General features: G+C 45.7%; 2 protein-coding genes across 2 annotated transcripts in view; both read left to right on the top strand.

Annotated features, from left to right (window-relative positions):
* The first annotated feature begins 673 nt into the window (after window positions 1-673).
* On the top strand, window positions 674-7,101 carry maip1 (matrix AAA peptidase interacting protein 1). The gene is made up of 5 exons (XM_034110643.2): window positions 674-1,009; window positions 1,804-1,875; window positions 3,882-4,008; window positions 6,184-6,334; window positions 6,409-7,101. Exons 1-5 carry the CDS (start codon window positions 716-718, stop codon window positions 6,485-6,487), a joined length of 723 nt encoding a protein of 240 aa, XP_033966534.1. The 5' UTR covers window positions 674-715; the 3' UTR covers window positions 6,488-7,101.
* Window positions 7,102-7,694: 593 nt separating this feature from the next.
* The window catches only part of pgap1 (post-GPI attachment to proteins inositol deacylase 1), a 23,291-nt gene continuing 14,608 nt past the window's right edge, over window positions 7,695-16,377 (top strand). The window contains exons 1-5 of the mRNA XM_034109989.1: window positions 7,695-7,951; window positions 10,434-10,587; window positions 12,985-13,160; window positions 13,548-13,719; window positions 14,128-14,288. Coding sequence (XP_033965880.1) covers window positions 7,820-7,951; window positions 10,434-10,587; window positions 12,985-13,160; window positions 13,548-13,719; window positions 14,128-14,288 — 795 coding nt within the window. The 5' untranslated portion in view covers window positions 7,695-7,819. The remainder of the gene's footprint in view (window positions 7,952-10,433; window positions 10,588-12,984; window positions 13,161-13,547; window positions 13,720-14,127; window positions 14,289-16,377) is intronic.

A 16,377-nucleotide genomic window follows, 5' to 3' on the forward strand; every position in this document is an offset into this window, starting at 1 on the left:
GGGAGAGGGGGACGAGCAGAAGTTTCACTTTCCTTTTTTATTTCAATTCCAACTTTGGTCCTGAAGAATATGTTTCTCTGTTGTCCACGTTCATAAAGCAAAGCAGCAGCATCAGAGCACGGAGCAGAGTCTCTAGATGAGTTCACAGTAGTCCCTCGTTCTTATTAAACATCCATGTTGTAGTCCGCTGTATAGAAAACTGTGGTTTCCATGGTTTCCCCACAGCAGCAGACGCACACAATGACGTCCACTGGCGCATCATAAACACGTCGGATAGTGAAAGTGCATTCGGATTTTCTAAAGTACCGCAGTCTCTTCTCCTAAGTCCTTTTGAATTCTCCTATCCACTATCCCTTAACCCCGTGACGTTTCACTCAGAGGTCAAGGAATAGACGATAGGGTTAGACGTTAGGAGCTGATTGTTGGATTATCCGACCGCAACCCACAGCTGCTGGAAGTAAACAGCTCCTGGAGGGAAACGGTGTCACATCGTTACTGTTCCCCAAATAAACCAAACATGACTACAGAGTTGACTCCAAAAACAAACAATATCACATCATACATACATACAACAAGGTTTTTGTTCTGCAAATAGTGAACATTGTGGATATTATCAGAATTTGGATTTGATTATTGTCTGTATTTTTATATTGGCAATTTGTTCCTCACCGGAAGATGCAAGAGCACGGACAAGAAGGCTCCCGGGGGCACAAAGATGGCGCTGCCCGTGCTGAGAGGGTGTCACAGGGTTTCATCAACACTGAATATTACTCGTCTGTTTTTGAATGAGAGTCCCGTCCTGAACCGGGGTGGGAGACCGCGGCTGCCCCCCCCTCCCGCGCAGCGGCCGTTCAGCTCGCCCGCAGGCGGGCAGCAGAACCAGAAGGTGGTGGTGTTCGGCATCCCGAACCCCTTCATCTGGGTCCGAACCCGGATGTACTACTTCCTGATCCGAGCCTACTTTGATAAAGAGTTCAGGATCGAAGAGTTCTCGGAGGGAGCCAAGCAGGTAAACCCGTGAGAAGAGCTGAAGTAATGACATCCATTTGAGACGATCCTTTTATACAATCAGTGGTGTAAAGTAACTAAGTGCATTCACTCAAGTACTGAACCTCAGTATTTCCCTGGTATGCTACTCTGTACTTCTACTTCACTGCAAATGAGAGAACAAGTGTGTACTTTTCCTCCACTACATGTATTTAATACCTTTAGTTACTTCCCAGATGTGGATGAATGATGTGAAATATAACCAAGTGTTAAATCAGACTTTAGTTCCACCTGGAGTAAATCCACCAGCTACCCTGCAGTCTACAAAGTACTTCAGACTAGCTGCTCCTTCACCAGCTACCCTGCAGTCTACAAAGTACTTCAGACTAGCTGCTCCTTCACCAGCTACCCTGCAGTCTACAAAGTACTTCAGACTAGCTGCACCTTCACCAGCTTTGAGAACACTTTAAAGGTCCCATGTCATGGCCATTTCTACTGATCCTAATTCCATTGTTGAGGTCTACTAGAATAGATTTACATTGTTCAATGTTCCAAACTCACATTGGTTTCTCACAGCATCTCTGTATTACAGCATGTGTATTCACTCTCTGTCCTACACGGCTTGTTAGAGCCCATGACATGGGACCTTTAAGCTTAAAGTGGCTTCCCAGGTATCTGTCGGTAGTGTGTTTCTCAAGGCCTCACAGAGCACTTGATCACAGAGCTGTCGTGTTTGGAATGGCCTGAGGAAGTGAAGGCATGCATCTGTTGATCAGCATCTTTTGATTCCCTAAATGTCTGTGTTTACTCTTGCAGGCCTTCTCACATGTTTCCAGACTGCTGTCCAAGTGCCAGCTGGATGCTCTGGAAGGACTGGTGGCTAAAGACGTGAGTCTCAAGCGTTCTGATCCTCTCCTTACTCGATGCCTGAGGCACTCTTCGGTACTACATGCATGTGTATACAACATGCCTGCACTCTTACGGCCGTCCACACGGTGGCGTGCGTTGAAGCTTTGACGCTTATGCCCATTCACTTTGAAAGGGGTGACGTCACGCTTTGCCGAACTGCATTGTGGTTCCGTCGCTTTGCTCGCGTGGCCCGCTTCAAAAGTAGAGCAATGTTCAACTTTTGAAGCTTCGCCGGAAGCGTCTGCCAATCAAATCATATGCCAGTACAAGCTCTAGCCAATCAAACCGCTTCCTTAGAGGCTTCTCAATACTCAAATTTCCCCTCCTCGACTCCCCTCCTCGAGACTTAGTCCCGCCCACAGGAGATGCGAGCGGAGGACCGAGGAGGGGAACCGAGGAGAGAGGAGGGGAAGCAGCAGACGTTTAAAGAAATGAGAACTCCTCTCCTCTGAGCGGTCATATTAAAGCGACGTCCGTTCATTATGACGTGGCAACAGCTGCATCAGCTGTCGGGTGTTTTGTCATATTTTATAATCTCTGTTAGATCAGCTGAACATTGTTCCCCCACATATTTACCTTGAATTCATTGAGAGTGCGGTATAATGAGACAATAACAGGCTACAGATGCGGACACACACACACAAATATATTTATATAAATATATACAATTTAAAGTATGAGAGCACTCTCATAATAACGTAACGCAGTCAGAGACTGGATATACCCCCCCCCCCCCCCCCTCTCTCTGGTCGCTGAAATGGGGAATTGAAATTACGGGCCAAAAGTTGTATTTGCAAGTATTAAAAGTAAGGGCATCAAACCAACTGAGACCCGTCTGTCCGCGGCATCTGCGCACTGTACAACACACACCTACACACTGTACAACACACACACCTACACACTGTACAACACACTGTACAACACACGCACCTACACACTGTACCACACACACCTACAGCTGCTAAAGCATAATCAGGCTACAGCCGTTGTGTATTTTATTATGTGAAGCACTAAATGGTTTTAGAAAAATCTGGACTCTTTGTTTGTAGATATCTACTAAACTAAAGCAAATAAAGAGAGTAGGCCTGTTATACTGAGTGATATATATTTTACACACTGCTCTGCTTTCTGCAGGACCTCACAGCTGTTCTCACTGTAAACATCGCGTTGCGATGAGAGCAGGTTCTCAAATAATATCCAGGGGATGCATGCAGAGCTGTCATTGGCTGAGATAAGTCCGGCCGTGCGTCACGCCTCCACCGTTCCCGGAAATGCATCCGCGGAGGAGCCGTGGAGGAACCATCAGTGTATCCTCGGTTATAGCTCCTCCAGAGAGCCTCCTCGATGCTCGATCCTCGGTCCTCGGTGTGCATTTAGAGAAATGAGACGTCCTTCAAAATGGCGCGCTGAAATTCATTTCCGGGTCACTACCGGAGGACCGAGGAGTCCAGGAGTCGAGGAGGGGAAATTTGAGTATTGAGAAGCCTCTCTTGTGTGTCCGGGGCGGGAGATGCATGTGATTGGTTGTTGGTCGAGTTTCAGACACGCCCACCGGCAAGCTTCAACGAACGCCGCCGCGTGGACGCTGCGTGACTGTGTGTTTCTGCATGAAACCAAATAAGAGCTGTAATGCTGGTATTTCTAATGTTTCATATAATCCTCCGATTGATTCTCATGTTTTGGCTGCAGCATCTATTTCCCTTGTGCACTAGATAGTGTGTCAGGATCCTGGACATGATCATGCAGCTCAAACATCATCACTTGTTTGTCATAACCCTTTCTGGCTCTGGTCCAGGGCATGTTCTTCTTTCCGCCGGGCTTTGCACCGCTTTCAGAGTTTCAGAACTGCTCGGCTGCAGTGTATTATGAGAATAACAAAAAGATGATTTGAATTGATCACAAAAAGATATCCTAACATACCAAGACACATGTTGCTGTATGAAAGATAGGCTTTCAGTATTCCTGTCTGGCCTCTGTGTCTGCAGCTGATTGGGAAGCTGGAGGAGAAGCTGAACCTGATGCCATCCAACTATAAGAAGGCTCTGTCTGTGGAGCCGGAGGAGATCATGTACACCACTCCTGGAGACGTGGGGATCTACTACGGCGATGACGGTCAGCAGCTAGTCTACTTCCTCTCTCTGTGCTGAAAGGATCAGGCCGAGTGCCACCTTGCTACTTCCTCTCTCTGTGCTGAAAGGATCAGGCCGAGTGCCACCTTGCTACTTCCTCTCTCTGTGCTGAAAGGATCAGGCCGAGTGCCACCTTGCTGCTCCTGCAATTCCTCAATTAGTCCATGAAAACCAACAATGCATTTATTTTATAAACAAGTATTGTCTGTAACTTAAAACCTTTCTTTTCAAAAAAGCCTTTGATTAGTTTCTTTTTAAAACTCCTGTAGCACCGTGGGATCGCTCTTAGCAATGAAAGGTGCTTTTCAAATCAACATTATTATTATTATTAAAGAAAACACCTGATCATTTATTTTTCTCTGTGCCAATAATCCATCTCTTCAAGGAGCTCTGGGCGACATGACTATTACTATGAACGCACTTCCTGTAGGTTATTCAGATTGAATCTTGCACACGGGCCGTTTCTCAATGTCGAGTAAAGCTGCTTCAGAGCCACTATTGCAAGTATACTACGTCATGGAGTGACGCGGAATGCTGGGCATTGAACATGCATTCAAACCGTCCTTCGGCGCCGCTCGGTGACGTGGTGTACTTGCAGGTCTCCTTTGAAAAAGAGATCTATGATCTCAAGGGACAATCTGGATGAATAAAGGCTTGAAAGAGTGGCTCTGCAGCCACTTTGAGAAACGGCCTCTGTCCTGCTTCTGGAAATACAGAACATGTCCGCTGTGTTGGCGCATTGGTGAGTCTTCTCTTTGTGGATGGATCCTCACAGAAAGGCCTCGCGTGTCAGGAGTCCAGTGGCATCGAGGGAGGGGCTGATGGTGCACTGTCTGGAGATGGTGTTCTCTGTATTGATGAGAGAGAAGTCGAGATAAGAGCCAGACTTATATTGCAGGTGTGAACAACGCTCAGGTGTCTTTGCTGATTGCGTATACATGAATTGGTAGGGCTGTATTGAATAGTTAAAATATTTGACTTCTCTAAATTGTAAATTCAGATCAACATTCTAATATATATATATTTGATTCTTTCACTTGTCTTTGGACATTGTGTCTGAAGCCGAATGAAACCTTACCAGCAACTCCACACTTCAAAGCACTATTTATTGAACCAACAAGGTTCCACGATGTTTCCTCTGAGCAAACGGTCTGCTTCCTTCTACATTCTACAAAGAAAAGGCTTCTTTAGGGTGAACTTGATATTTTATGATTTATCTCAATAAAAGCTTTGAATGTGGAAAAAAAGACATTCTGTAAAGATCTGCATTCATTTGTAAAGTAAATGTTATTTATGTTTCCCAATCACGCATTAGCCTAACAAGCTGTTCAGCATTCCTGTACCCTGATATATATATATATGTACATGTGTGTACATATATATCAGGGTGATATGTACATGTGTGTACATGTATATCAGGGTGATATGTACATGTGTGTACATGTATATCAGGGTGATATGTACATACATATCAGGGTGATATGTACATGTGTGTACATACATATCAGGGTGATATGTACATGTGTGTACATACATATCAGGGTGATATGTACATATATATCAGGGTGATATGTACATGTGTGTACATGTATATCAGGGTGATATGTACATGTGTGTACATGTATATCAGGGTGATATGTACATGTGTGTACATGTATATCAGGGTGATATGTACATACATATCAGGGTGATATGTACATGTATATCAGGGTGATATGTACATGTATATCAGGGTGATATGTATGTACATGTGTACATGTATATCAGGGTGACATGTATGTACATGTGTACATGTATATCAGGGTGACATGTACATGTGTGTACATGTATATCAGGGTGACATGTATGTACATGTGTACATGTATATCAGGGTGACATGTACATGTGTGTACATGTATATCAGGGTGACATGTATGTACATGTGTACATGTATATCAGGGTGATATGTACATGTGTGTACATGTATATCAGGGTGACATGTACATGTGTGTACATGTATATCAGGGTGATATGTACATGTGTGTACATGTATATCAGGGTGATATGTACATGTGTACATGTATATCAGGGTGATATGTACATGCGTGTACATGTTGAACCATTGGAAAAGGGAAAGCCCAGATGATGATTGGTCATCGGTGACGTTCTTTCTCTCCAGGGCGGAAGTTTGTCAGCATCCTGATGCGGTTCTGGTATCTGACGAGCGCGCGCCTCCCCGAGGACACCATGGAGGGAACGCGGGTGTTCCAGGTGGCGCTCGGTGAGGAGGGAGAAGCAGAAACTAAGCGACTCCTGAGTGCACACTATGAGTGAGTCCTGCCCGGAGTGTAACCACTTGGAGAGGTTGTGTTGTGTGACTGACTCCGCCCCGTCTCCCCGACAGGTTCCAGAGGGAGTTCACTGAAGGCGTGGCTCCAGCCTGGACCATCACCAAGATAGAGCACTCCAAGCTTTTGGACTGAGGTGCTTTGATGTGACGCAGTGTGCCGATCGAAGACATGAACCCCTCAGGATCTGCCTTCAGATGGAGTTTCTACCTTTGAACCGCACGGAGCAGGTGATGCTGCTGCTCCTCACGGGGCTGTCAGGGGGCGCACCAGCACCAGCACCAGCACCAGCACCAGCACCAGGACCAGGTGGAGTCAGACGCTGTTCACTGTGGAGAAGACACATGGCAGCCCCCCCCCCCACACACACACACACACACATCAGAACTTGTCTGGCTTTGTATAGTTAAGAGTGTGTTCAGATTCATGTACACGTTATTTTCAAATGATTAGTAAATGTAAACTGATGTCATACGGAGGGGCTTGTTTTCTGTTTTTGAACATTTGTTTCCATAAAACATTGTCTTTCTTTTTTCAACACAACCCATTACAGTCAACTGATTCATACATATATATATATATATATATATATGCATGTACAGGTGTATATACTGTATGTACCTTGTGTATACAAAGCTGCAGCAGACCTTTGATTGTTTAATTAAAGATTTGAGAAATGAAAAATGTGCCATTTATTCCACTCAAATTTTAAACATGTTTTGCATACAAATAAATCTTATATAAATCTAGACGGTGCGCAGAGCATAGTACCAGTTGTCGAAATTGTTTGTGTTTGAAGAATTCCAGTTAATAGGTGTTTGTATTGATGTTGATGTCATAGCTAAGGTGTAGTAACAGCAGAGCAGAGTCAAAGGAATGATTATCAAATGCTCAATAGATAGAGCATGTTGTTAGAAATACAAGAGTTAGTCGCAACATACGCTATACTTAAGACATGCAGTAACAAGTGAAAACAAATAGCGGACGTGACTCAATGGTGCAAATAAAATTCAGGAATAAGCAATATACTGTGTATATGTAAGATGAAACGGAATATAAAATACTGTAGGCTACAGTGGAATAAAATACTGCTTATTGTATAAATGTGTGGACTGTAAACAGATGAATATGATATAATCAACAAATACATCTTAAAAGAAAAGTAAAAATGAAACGGAACATTTCCTGAAAGAAAATAAATGTAGCAGCTAAATTTAGCAATTCCTTATGTGTAAATGTGTCACACGCTCTCTGCTCTTCCATTGGTCTATTTTCACAGATCTCTCCTCCCATTGGCCGAAAAACCTGCCAATCACTAGCGTTTCTGTTGTGTGTGGTTCCTGTTGTGAGGTGAGCGGTGGGTCTGACAGCCTTTGGTGTTACGGCGAGGAGGAGTCCACAGAATGGAAATGAAAAGATGGAGGTGAAACACCTGTAGTATCTGAAACCCAGAGGCACAACTGAACCATGAAACTCGCCACTGTGGCCTTTTACGGGTTTGCTCTGGGGCTTCTGGCGGTCGGCCTGCGAGAGCTGCTGACTGGCTTCGAGGAGAACAGATGCAGCATGACCTACATGTTTGAATACCCGGAGTACCGGGTGAGTAGCCAGCCAATTAGTATCCCCCCAACTCCCAGCATGACGTTCCCCTACATTAGCTAGTAGCAAAGTGTGCCTCGTTCCTGACCAAGGCTACATGTTTTCCTTGTACGATGTGAGGGTCTAAGGATAGAGGGTCTAAGGATAGAGGGTCTAAGGATAGAGGGTGTCGTTTTCTTCACACTGATATTCTGCACAATCTGTGATGTTGTATTTGCTGTAAAGTGTCTCTACTGTAGGCTATTTTTATTATATGTACAGCACTTTGGCTCCACCAGACATCGTTTATAAATGTGCTATATAAATAAAACTTGATTTGATTTGATTAAATAAACCCTAGCTTGCTAAATGTTTTCATTTCAATACTGCAAAATGGTGTTGGCATAGCTTTAAGCTATTTCCTAAACCATGCTAATGTTACCTAGTAGAACAAGTAAACGCCACAGTGCTGTGATGCCTTCTATTTCCTCGATGACACACACACACGCACACGCACGCACGCACACACACACTTCAAGATTCATTGTCACATGCACAGTAACTACGGTGTAGTTATGGCAATGACAATGTTAAGTCCCAGGCTCCGAGACATAAAACAATAACACAAATAAAAAATACTGTAAGAAGAAACAGATTAGAAATAAAATAATGCGAGATTAGTAATGCAGAAGAAGTGAACAATATACATGTCAAATAGAAAGCTACATGTTGCTCAGACGTTGTTGGGGGTTTGGATTAGCCAGTTAGCTATGCTCTAAAAGCATAAGTCAGTTGCTGACCCCACACTCCGAGCCTTTAAGCTGCAAACAGGCTTCAAGTCAGCGACTGCTCGCTTTAGTAATGCAATGGAGCTCTCCTTCTACTGCTGTGTGCCCATGTGCTCACCTGTCCAGATGTGCAGCACAGCTGGGACAAACCAAGCTATCGTCATAAACTTGACTCCACACAGGACTGTAGGCTTTGTTCTAAGAGAGGTACATACATGTACACTGTATGTGTGGCTGCTTTGATGATCACGGGCAGAGGGACAGCTATCCGAGGTGAAAAGCACACTCTGACACCGGTGTGAAAGCTCCATCTGAAATCACTTATTTTCACTTGTTGATCATTTAGGAGAAAAAGCATTCTGAAACTGTTGCTCGTGCTCTCGCACACATTATCTTCAGGATTCTTGTTTTGTTCTTGGTGATAATAGTCTGGACATCTTTTGGACACATAAAGGGTCAGCTAAACCTGAAATGTTCCGACTCACGTAGAAGCAGAGTAGAGGGAGGTTTGGTCAGCTCCAGTAGAGTACAGTAGCTGACTCCAGTAGAGTACAGTAGCTGACTACAGTAGACTACAGTAGCTGACTACAGTAGAGTACGGTAGCTGACTCCAGTAGAGTACAGTAGCTGACTCCAGTAGAGTACAGTAGCTGACTACAGTAGACTACAGTAGCTGACTACAGTAGAGTACGGTAGCTGACTCCAGTAGAGTACAGTAGCTGACTCCAGTAGAGTACAGTAGCTGACTACAGTAGCTGACTACAGTAGAGTACGGTAGCTGACTCCAGTAGAGTACAGTAGCTGACTCCAGTAGAGTACAGTAGCTGACTACAGTAGCTGACTCCAGTAGAGTACAGTAGCTGACTACAGTAGCTGACTACAGTAGAGTACGGTAGCTGACTCCAGTAGAGTACAGTAGCTGACTACAGTAGACTACAGTAGCTGACTCCAGTAGAGTACGGTAGCTGACTACAGTAGACTACAGTAGCTGACTACAGTAGAGTACAGTAGCTGACTCAGTAGAGTACAGTCGCTGACTACAGTAGAGTACAGTAGCTGACTCCAGTAGAGTACAGTAGCTGACTCAGTAGACTACAGTAGCTGACTCAGTAGAGTACAGTAGCTGACTACAGTAGAGTACAGTAGCTGACTACAGTAGAGTACAGTAGCTGACTACAGTAGAGTACAGTAGCTGACTACAGTAGAGTACAGTAGCTGACTACAGTAGAGTACAGTAGCTGACTCCAGTAGAGTACGGTAGCTGACTACAGTAGACTACAGTAGCTGACTACAGTAGAGTACAGTAGCTGACTCAGTAGAGTACAGTAGCTGACTCCAGTAGAGTACAGTAGCTGACTCAGTAGACTACAGTAGCTGACTCAGTAGAGTACAGTAGCTGACTACAGTAGAGTACAGTAGCTGACTCAGTAGAGTACAGTAGCTGACTACAGTAGAGTACAGTAGCTGACTACAGTAGAGTACAGTAGCTGACTACAGTAGAGTACAGTAGCTGACTCAGTAGACTACAGTAACTGACTACAGTAGAGTACAGTAGCTGACTCAGTAGAGTACAGTAGCTGACTACAGTAGAGTACAGTAGCTGACTACAGTAGAGTACAGTAGCTGACTACGGTTAAGGCCCAGAGTCAGCTGTGTGGGATTTCCCCTGCTGCTCTGTGTGACTGTGTGTGTCTGTGTGTGTGTTGTGTTGGCAGCGTGTGTCTCTGCCTCGCCGCGTGGCCCGACTGTACCCAGCGTATGGCCTCTACCTGTACGGAGAGGGTGTGTACGCCCAGGAGACCCGCGCGCTCAAGCTCTCCGGGGCCCCTGTGCTCTTCCTGCCTGGAAATGCAGGCAGCTACAAACAAGGTAAGTGCAGGAAGTCAACGAGAGTGAGAAAGAAAGGCTTTGGCTTTGGAGAGCAAAGGCTTTCAGATGCAGAAGAAGGAGGTCAGTGGCTGAGGCTGTTTGAGGACCTGGGCATAGCTTCATGCTTCATGTCGATGTAACTGACGGCGTGCACACAAGGCAGCGGATGTTACAGTTACGCCAGGTGCGTGGGGGGGGGGAGGGGGGAATCTCTGCAATCTCTGCATCCTAACAACTGGCTTCCACACTCAATCACCCAAAAGTGGGTTGTTTTGTTTTGCATGTTTCGTTTTGATAAGGTTCTTTTATCATTTTGACGCAGTATAGACAACCTTTCCACCTTGGTGTTTCCTAAAAGAGTTGTTGGATTATGTGTGTGTTTCTCAGAGCACAGGACACTTCCTAAATAACTGCGCAACAGAGACTTTGATAACATGCTTACTGTCTTTATTCTCCAGCCATTACTTTGTGCATCAGAATTCAAGTCATGGTGTATTGCCCGTTTGAGGACATGTGTGTACACCCTTTTCCCACCGAACCGGTTCAGGGCCTGAGCAGGAACCGGTTCAGGGCCTGAGCAGGAACCGGTTCGTCCTGTTCCCACGGCAGCGGGCCGCCTCTTATCTGGCACCGAAACACTGCTCTCAGGGACACGGGTGGAGAGCCATAAGACCACAGGGGGACACAGTGTCCTTTAGCTCTATTTGTTAAAAATTAGAACATTATAAATGAATTATTTTATATATGAAATGAAGCCATGAATTTGTGTTGACATGATCTTCTGTCTGAATAATAAGTGAGCGTGCTCTCAGGGATGCAAGTCTTCCTGTGCTCGTGCTGTTGCTCAGTTGTGTGTAGGAGGGGAACATGTGTGCTGCCCATGCTCCCTCTGCTCTGCAGCCCGTCTGCCTAACATTAAGAGTCTCTGAGCCACTGCATTAGGACACCAGCTGTTGGTTTGATGAGCATCCTCAGTTCACCAGGCAGACGGCTTCATGTAGCCCCAGGGTTCAGTGGGTCAGGGTGTTGCTCGGTGTGTCTTCATACAGGGACGCGGTCCGGACGGTTAGTATCTAACGAGCTTTGTGAGCAGAGGGCTCGGCGACCTTGGGTCCCGTGAAAGGCGCTTTATACATTCCATTTATTATTATTATTATTAAAGAGGTCACACAAAGCTGAGGGTCTTAGGAAGTGATGACTCTTCAATAACCAATCATTCAAACTGAATACAACAGGACTTAGTGTGTAGTCATTCATTCATTTACATATCGTGTTCTCTCACCCCACCTCATGACATTTCAATGTAACAGTGCACATGAGGAAGTAGTATCTTGTTTACATTGTATAAGTATAGTAGTACTAACTTACCCTCTACATTTATATTAGGTATTCGATAGAGATACTCTATAGAGATATATGTTTTTATTGTTGATATTTGTATATATTTACAGTTTATGTTTATTTTCTAGGTCATGTTTGAACTCGTGCAGCGTCTTTTGTACATCCTGCTGTAACGTAACGTAACGTATCAATATCACGTGAATCACTAAGTCCTATTCTGATGAAATCTAAAGGCACAGCCGTCCACAAGCAAAACATCTGAGAACATTTCTCTCTGCTAACCATCATCATCATCATCATCATCGTCATCGTCATCGTCATCGTCATCGTCGTCATCATAGTTGTGGGGGAAACGTCTGTGTAGCGATGCAGGAGGAGGAGTCACCGACTCAGGAAGGACACACGAGGAGAGCAGGAGCTTTGATGTCAAACACTGAGGGTTTATTAGGAGCTTCGGCCGGAGGATTCACAAAACAAGTCCAAGAGCCAGAGGTTCTGACTTCACGGTAGAGTTGCCACGTCAATTCTGAAGATCTCTACCCCAGACCCGTGTGTTCAGCTAGTTCAGAGAGCATCATCAACACGCTGCGTAACAAGATAGAACCACAACACCTCTATCAGCTGACGCCAGCAGGCCGGAGCACTGAGAGCACCACATCGCCCCGGGACTCTCGACCGGCCCACTTCGGTACCGCCGGCCCACCTCAGTACCGCAAGTAAATACCGCTAGTAAATTATCGACGACGACGGGGGCTAGTGACTTATCCGACCGGCCCACATCGTCCGACCGGCCCACTTCAGTACCGGCCCATCGGGATTCGTCCTGATGGCCAGTCCGCCCCTGGAGAGTAGATATCTCCAACACTCTGCAACTCACACCTAAACTAATGACATGAACAAATGGCTGTCCAGGTAATAGGGAACACATGGCTGAACCGTTCGCACTGAGCAGTTGTCATGGTTACTTGGGTTGAATCTGCTTGATGTCTCAACATGTCTGTAAAGTCCCAGCCTGGTTGCAGCGTCTGACACATCAATGTGTTCTTCTCTCCAAAGCTCGCTCCCTGGGCTCTGTGGCCCTGAGGAAGGCTGAGGACATGGAGGGAGGTCTCCACTTCAACGTGTTCACCGTGGACTTCAACGAGGAGCTGGTGGCCCTTTACGGCGGCAGCTTGTTGAGGCAGACACACTTCCTGCACGAGAGCATTAAAGCCATCCTCAGGCTATACAAGGTCAGGCCTCAAATATCATCTAGTCGTCACACAGGGTCGCTTCCTTAGTGACAGAGAGTGCTCGTGTTGAGTGTGAGGGTTCACATCTCCTTTCATCACACTTTGCATTTCAACTTTATAACCAACCCATCTGACTAGCACATATCACAATGTCAATCAGACACCTGTCCAAAACACTTAATGATGAAGTCTAAAGATCCAAACAGGAAGTGACCCTTCAGAGCAACAGAAGTCACAGCTTAGACAAAGAGGACATGGGGAATGTGTTAGAGTTGTGGTCTACTATTGAATAACAAGCCTAGACCCAGGGTGTTAGTAAAGTGAGTGTTGTAATTACATAAACCTCTTGTTTCAACACTCAGTATTCTCCCTTTCTCTGCCTGCCAGGACCTGAAGACCCCCCCCCAGAGTGTGGTTCTCGTTGGTCACTCCATGGGGGGGGTGGTGGCCCGGGCGCTGTTCACCCTGCCCCGCTTCAACACCAATCTGGTGAGCCTCATCATCACACAGGCCTCCCCCCACCTGGCTCCAGTGCTGGCCCTGGACCCCTACCTGCTGGGTGAGGACCCCTCAGGCTGTCTGCAGTCGTCCCGTGCTTTCCCTGCAACACCACCACTGCTGCTTAAACTGATTATCTGAGTGGCTGTATCCAAAGGAGCACTGTGTTGGTCAGCTGCTATGAAAGCTGCATTTCTATGACTTTGGACCTTAAACTGAACTCTGTACTTACCATCAAAAACAGCCAACCAAGTACTAGGGTCGAGTGCTGCTTAACAATGGCTTCCCTTCAGCTGTTAATAATATCATTCTATCACAGCTTTGACTCTACCTTATCTGGAAACTTAGTCAAGACTCAAATGCAAGCTGTCGGATTCGTACTTTACATTTGACCTTTCAATACCATCTGTGCGCTATGAAATATCAGAATGAGGATAACTAAGCGTGTCTTTGTCCCTGCTCGATGTAGATTTCTACTCTGCAGTGAGACAGAAGTGGGTGAACCAGGCCAAAAAGCTCAGGAATGTCACAGTTGTGTCTGTTGGGGGTGGTTACCGTGACTACCAGGTCCGCTCCGGCCTCACATCCCTCCCTTGTCCCCCAGGAGACCCCAATAAGTTGTCACTGGTGGTAAGTGCGGTTGTAATAATATCATGTGTTCTGTCCAGAGCAGTGTTTCGTCAGCCGCTGGTTACCGTACCAGGAACATCTGTTGAAGTCCGACAAATTCAAATCTTTACTACATTTTACTTTACACGATCTCAAGACATAACGTCCAGTACAAATAATTCCATCTCAGCACAATTTGCGTTTTAAAGGGTTTTCGAGGATGAGTCGGCACAAGCTGCTCTCTTCGTTGCCCCAAGCAGGCAGCTGCGAGGACAGGCTGGTTATGGAGATCATATTGTCTACGTCCTCATTAATGATGGCCGAAGTAGCCTGTGAACCCGGTGGAGAGGATTCTCTCTGCAGAACAGAACTGAACAGACCCTGATTAAAAAAAAAAAAAAAAAGCAAAGATTTTATGAAACCATTGACAGCTGACTCCTCCTGACTGCTTCTATAGCAAAAGGCTGAAAACAAGCATGTTTGCCTTTTTTAGAGGTCCCATGTCACGGCCATTTCCACTGATCATAGTTCCATTGTTGAGGTCGACTAGAATACATTTACATTGTGCAATGTTCCAAACTCACATTGGTTTCTCACAGCATCTCTGTATAGTCTGTGTATTCACTCTCTGTCCTACACGGCTGGTTGGAGCTCCTGCCCCCCCCCTATGAGCCCAGTGGCCGTCTGCGAGACAGCAAGACACAGCGAAACCCAGCCAAAACACACACGCCTCGCCACGTCCCGCCGTCTCAGGGAGGAGAAATCGGCGGAGCTGCAGCTGAGAAAAGAGAGTGTGTGTGTGTGTGTGTGTGTGTGTGTGTGTGTGTGTGTGTGTGTGTGTGTGTGTGTGTGTGTGTGTGTGTGTGTGTGTGTGTGTGTGTGTGTGTGTGTGTGTGTGTGTGTGTGTGTGTGTGTGTGTGTGTGTGTGTGTGTGTGTGTCCGCGGACTTAACGTAACGGCTCTGCGGACGTAACGTAACGGCTCCACGGATTGGTCCATTTGGACTAGTGCTGCGTACCGGTACGCCAAACCGGTACTGTACTTGTAAAAAGTTTCGGTTCAAGTCCGGTTTAAACCGGAACGTCGGGAACCGGTACTTGGACTCGCAAAAAAACTAGCACTTACGTATATTCTCCTTTTTGTTCTAAACCATCTAAAACCTTCCATAGATCGAGAAATTTGCGCTGAGAAAAGACGAAAAACATCGTGTCGGCTTCTGATATGGCGGCCATTACTGAACTCAGGAAGTCTCGCAAACTATCGCAACTGCTCGCGAAGCTAGCGATGTGATTGGCTTAGACATAGTGGACAGCGTGGGCTGCTGGTCGCCATATTGGATATTTGGTAGTGTAGCTAATACATGCTTGAACTCTGCAGTAGTTCACTGCAGTTGCTTCAGAAGTCATTTGTAGACTAAGTGGCAAAAAGTGTTTTTTTTACATTTGTACTTTGTAGAGAAATGTAGACACAAGTTGGAAGGGAGCGCAATAAACCTGACGAGTTTGAAAGTGAGTTGATTATGAGTTAATTTTCAATTGATAATTAGCTCACAATAAGTTCTCTTTAGTTACTCACACAAGCCATGGGTTCAGGTCCGGACCTGAACCTGAATGTGAGTCCAGGTACGCAGCACTCATTTGGACCAATGGGTCCATTGGGTACGGGCACGTCACTGTACCCAGGAAGAAAGAGAGAACTGCCCAGCGAGGCGTTCTGGGGCAGCAGACAGTCTGCTCTGTGTTAGAGTTACTCCTACAGGGTGCTTTGAGGGTTGTGACTCTGCAGACCGTTCACATGCAGAAAGACCTTTAACTAACATCCATAGAAAAGTTTGGTCTGATTTTGAGCTCGAGCATCTAAAGATTAATTCCATAACTGATGTTAAAAAAGTAAAAGAGCCTTGTGATGAAAACATATGCAATAAGTATAAAGACAAAATCTCACGAATGAATGAGTAAGTGTTTCCAAATGATGAGTCAGCATCTGCAGGTGAAGTGACTGGGTCGAAATGTAGTCCCTGCTTCAGGTGTTCTCTTCTGCCTGATGAGCCCCGATGAGACAATAACTCAAATACTACTGTTGGTCTTCTGTCACTCTGACGTTTCATGTC

This window comes from Pseudochaenichthys georgianus, chromosome 21 (genome assembly GCF_902827115.2).
Source record: "Pseudochaenichthys georgianus chromosome 21, fPseGeo1.2, whole genome shotgun sequence".
In the NCBI taxonomy this organism is placed as follows: domain Eukaryota; kingdom Metazoa; phylum Chordata; class Actinopteri; order Perciformes; family Channichthyidae; genus Pseudochaenichthys; species Pseudochaenichthys georgianus.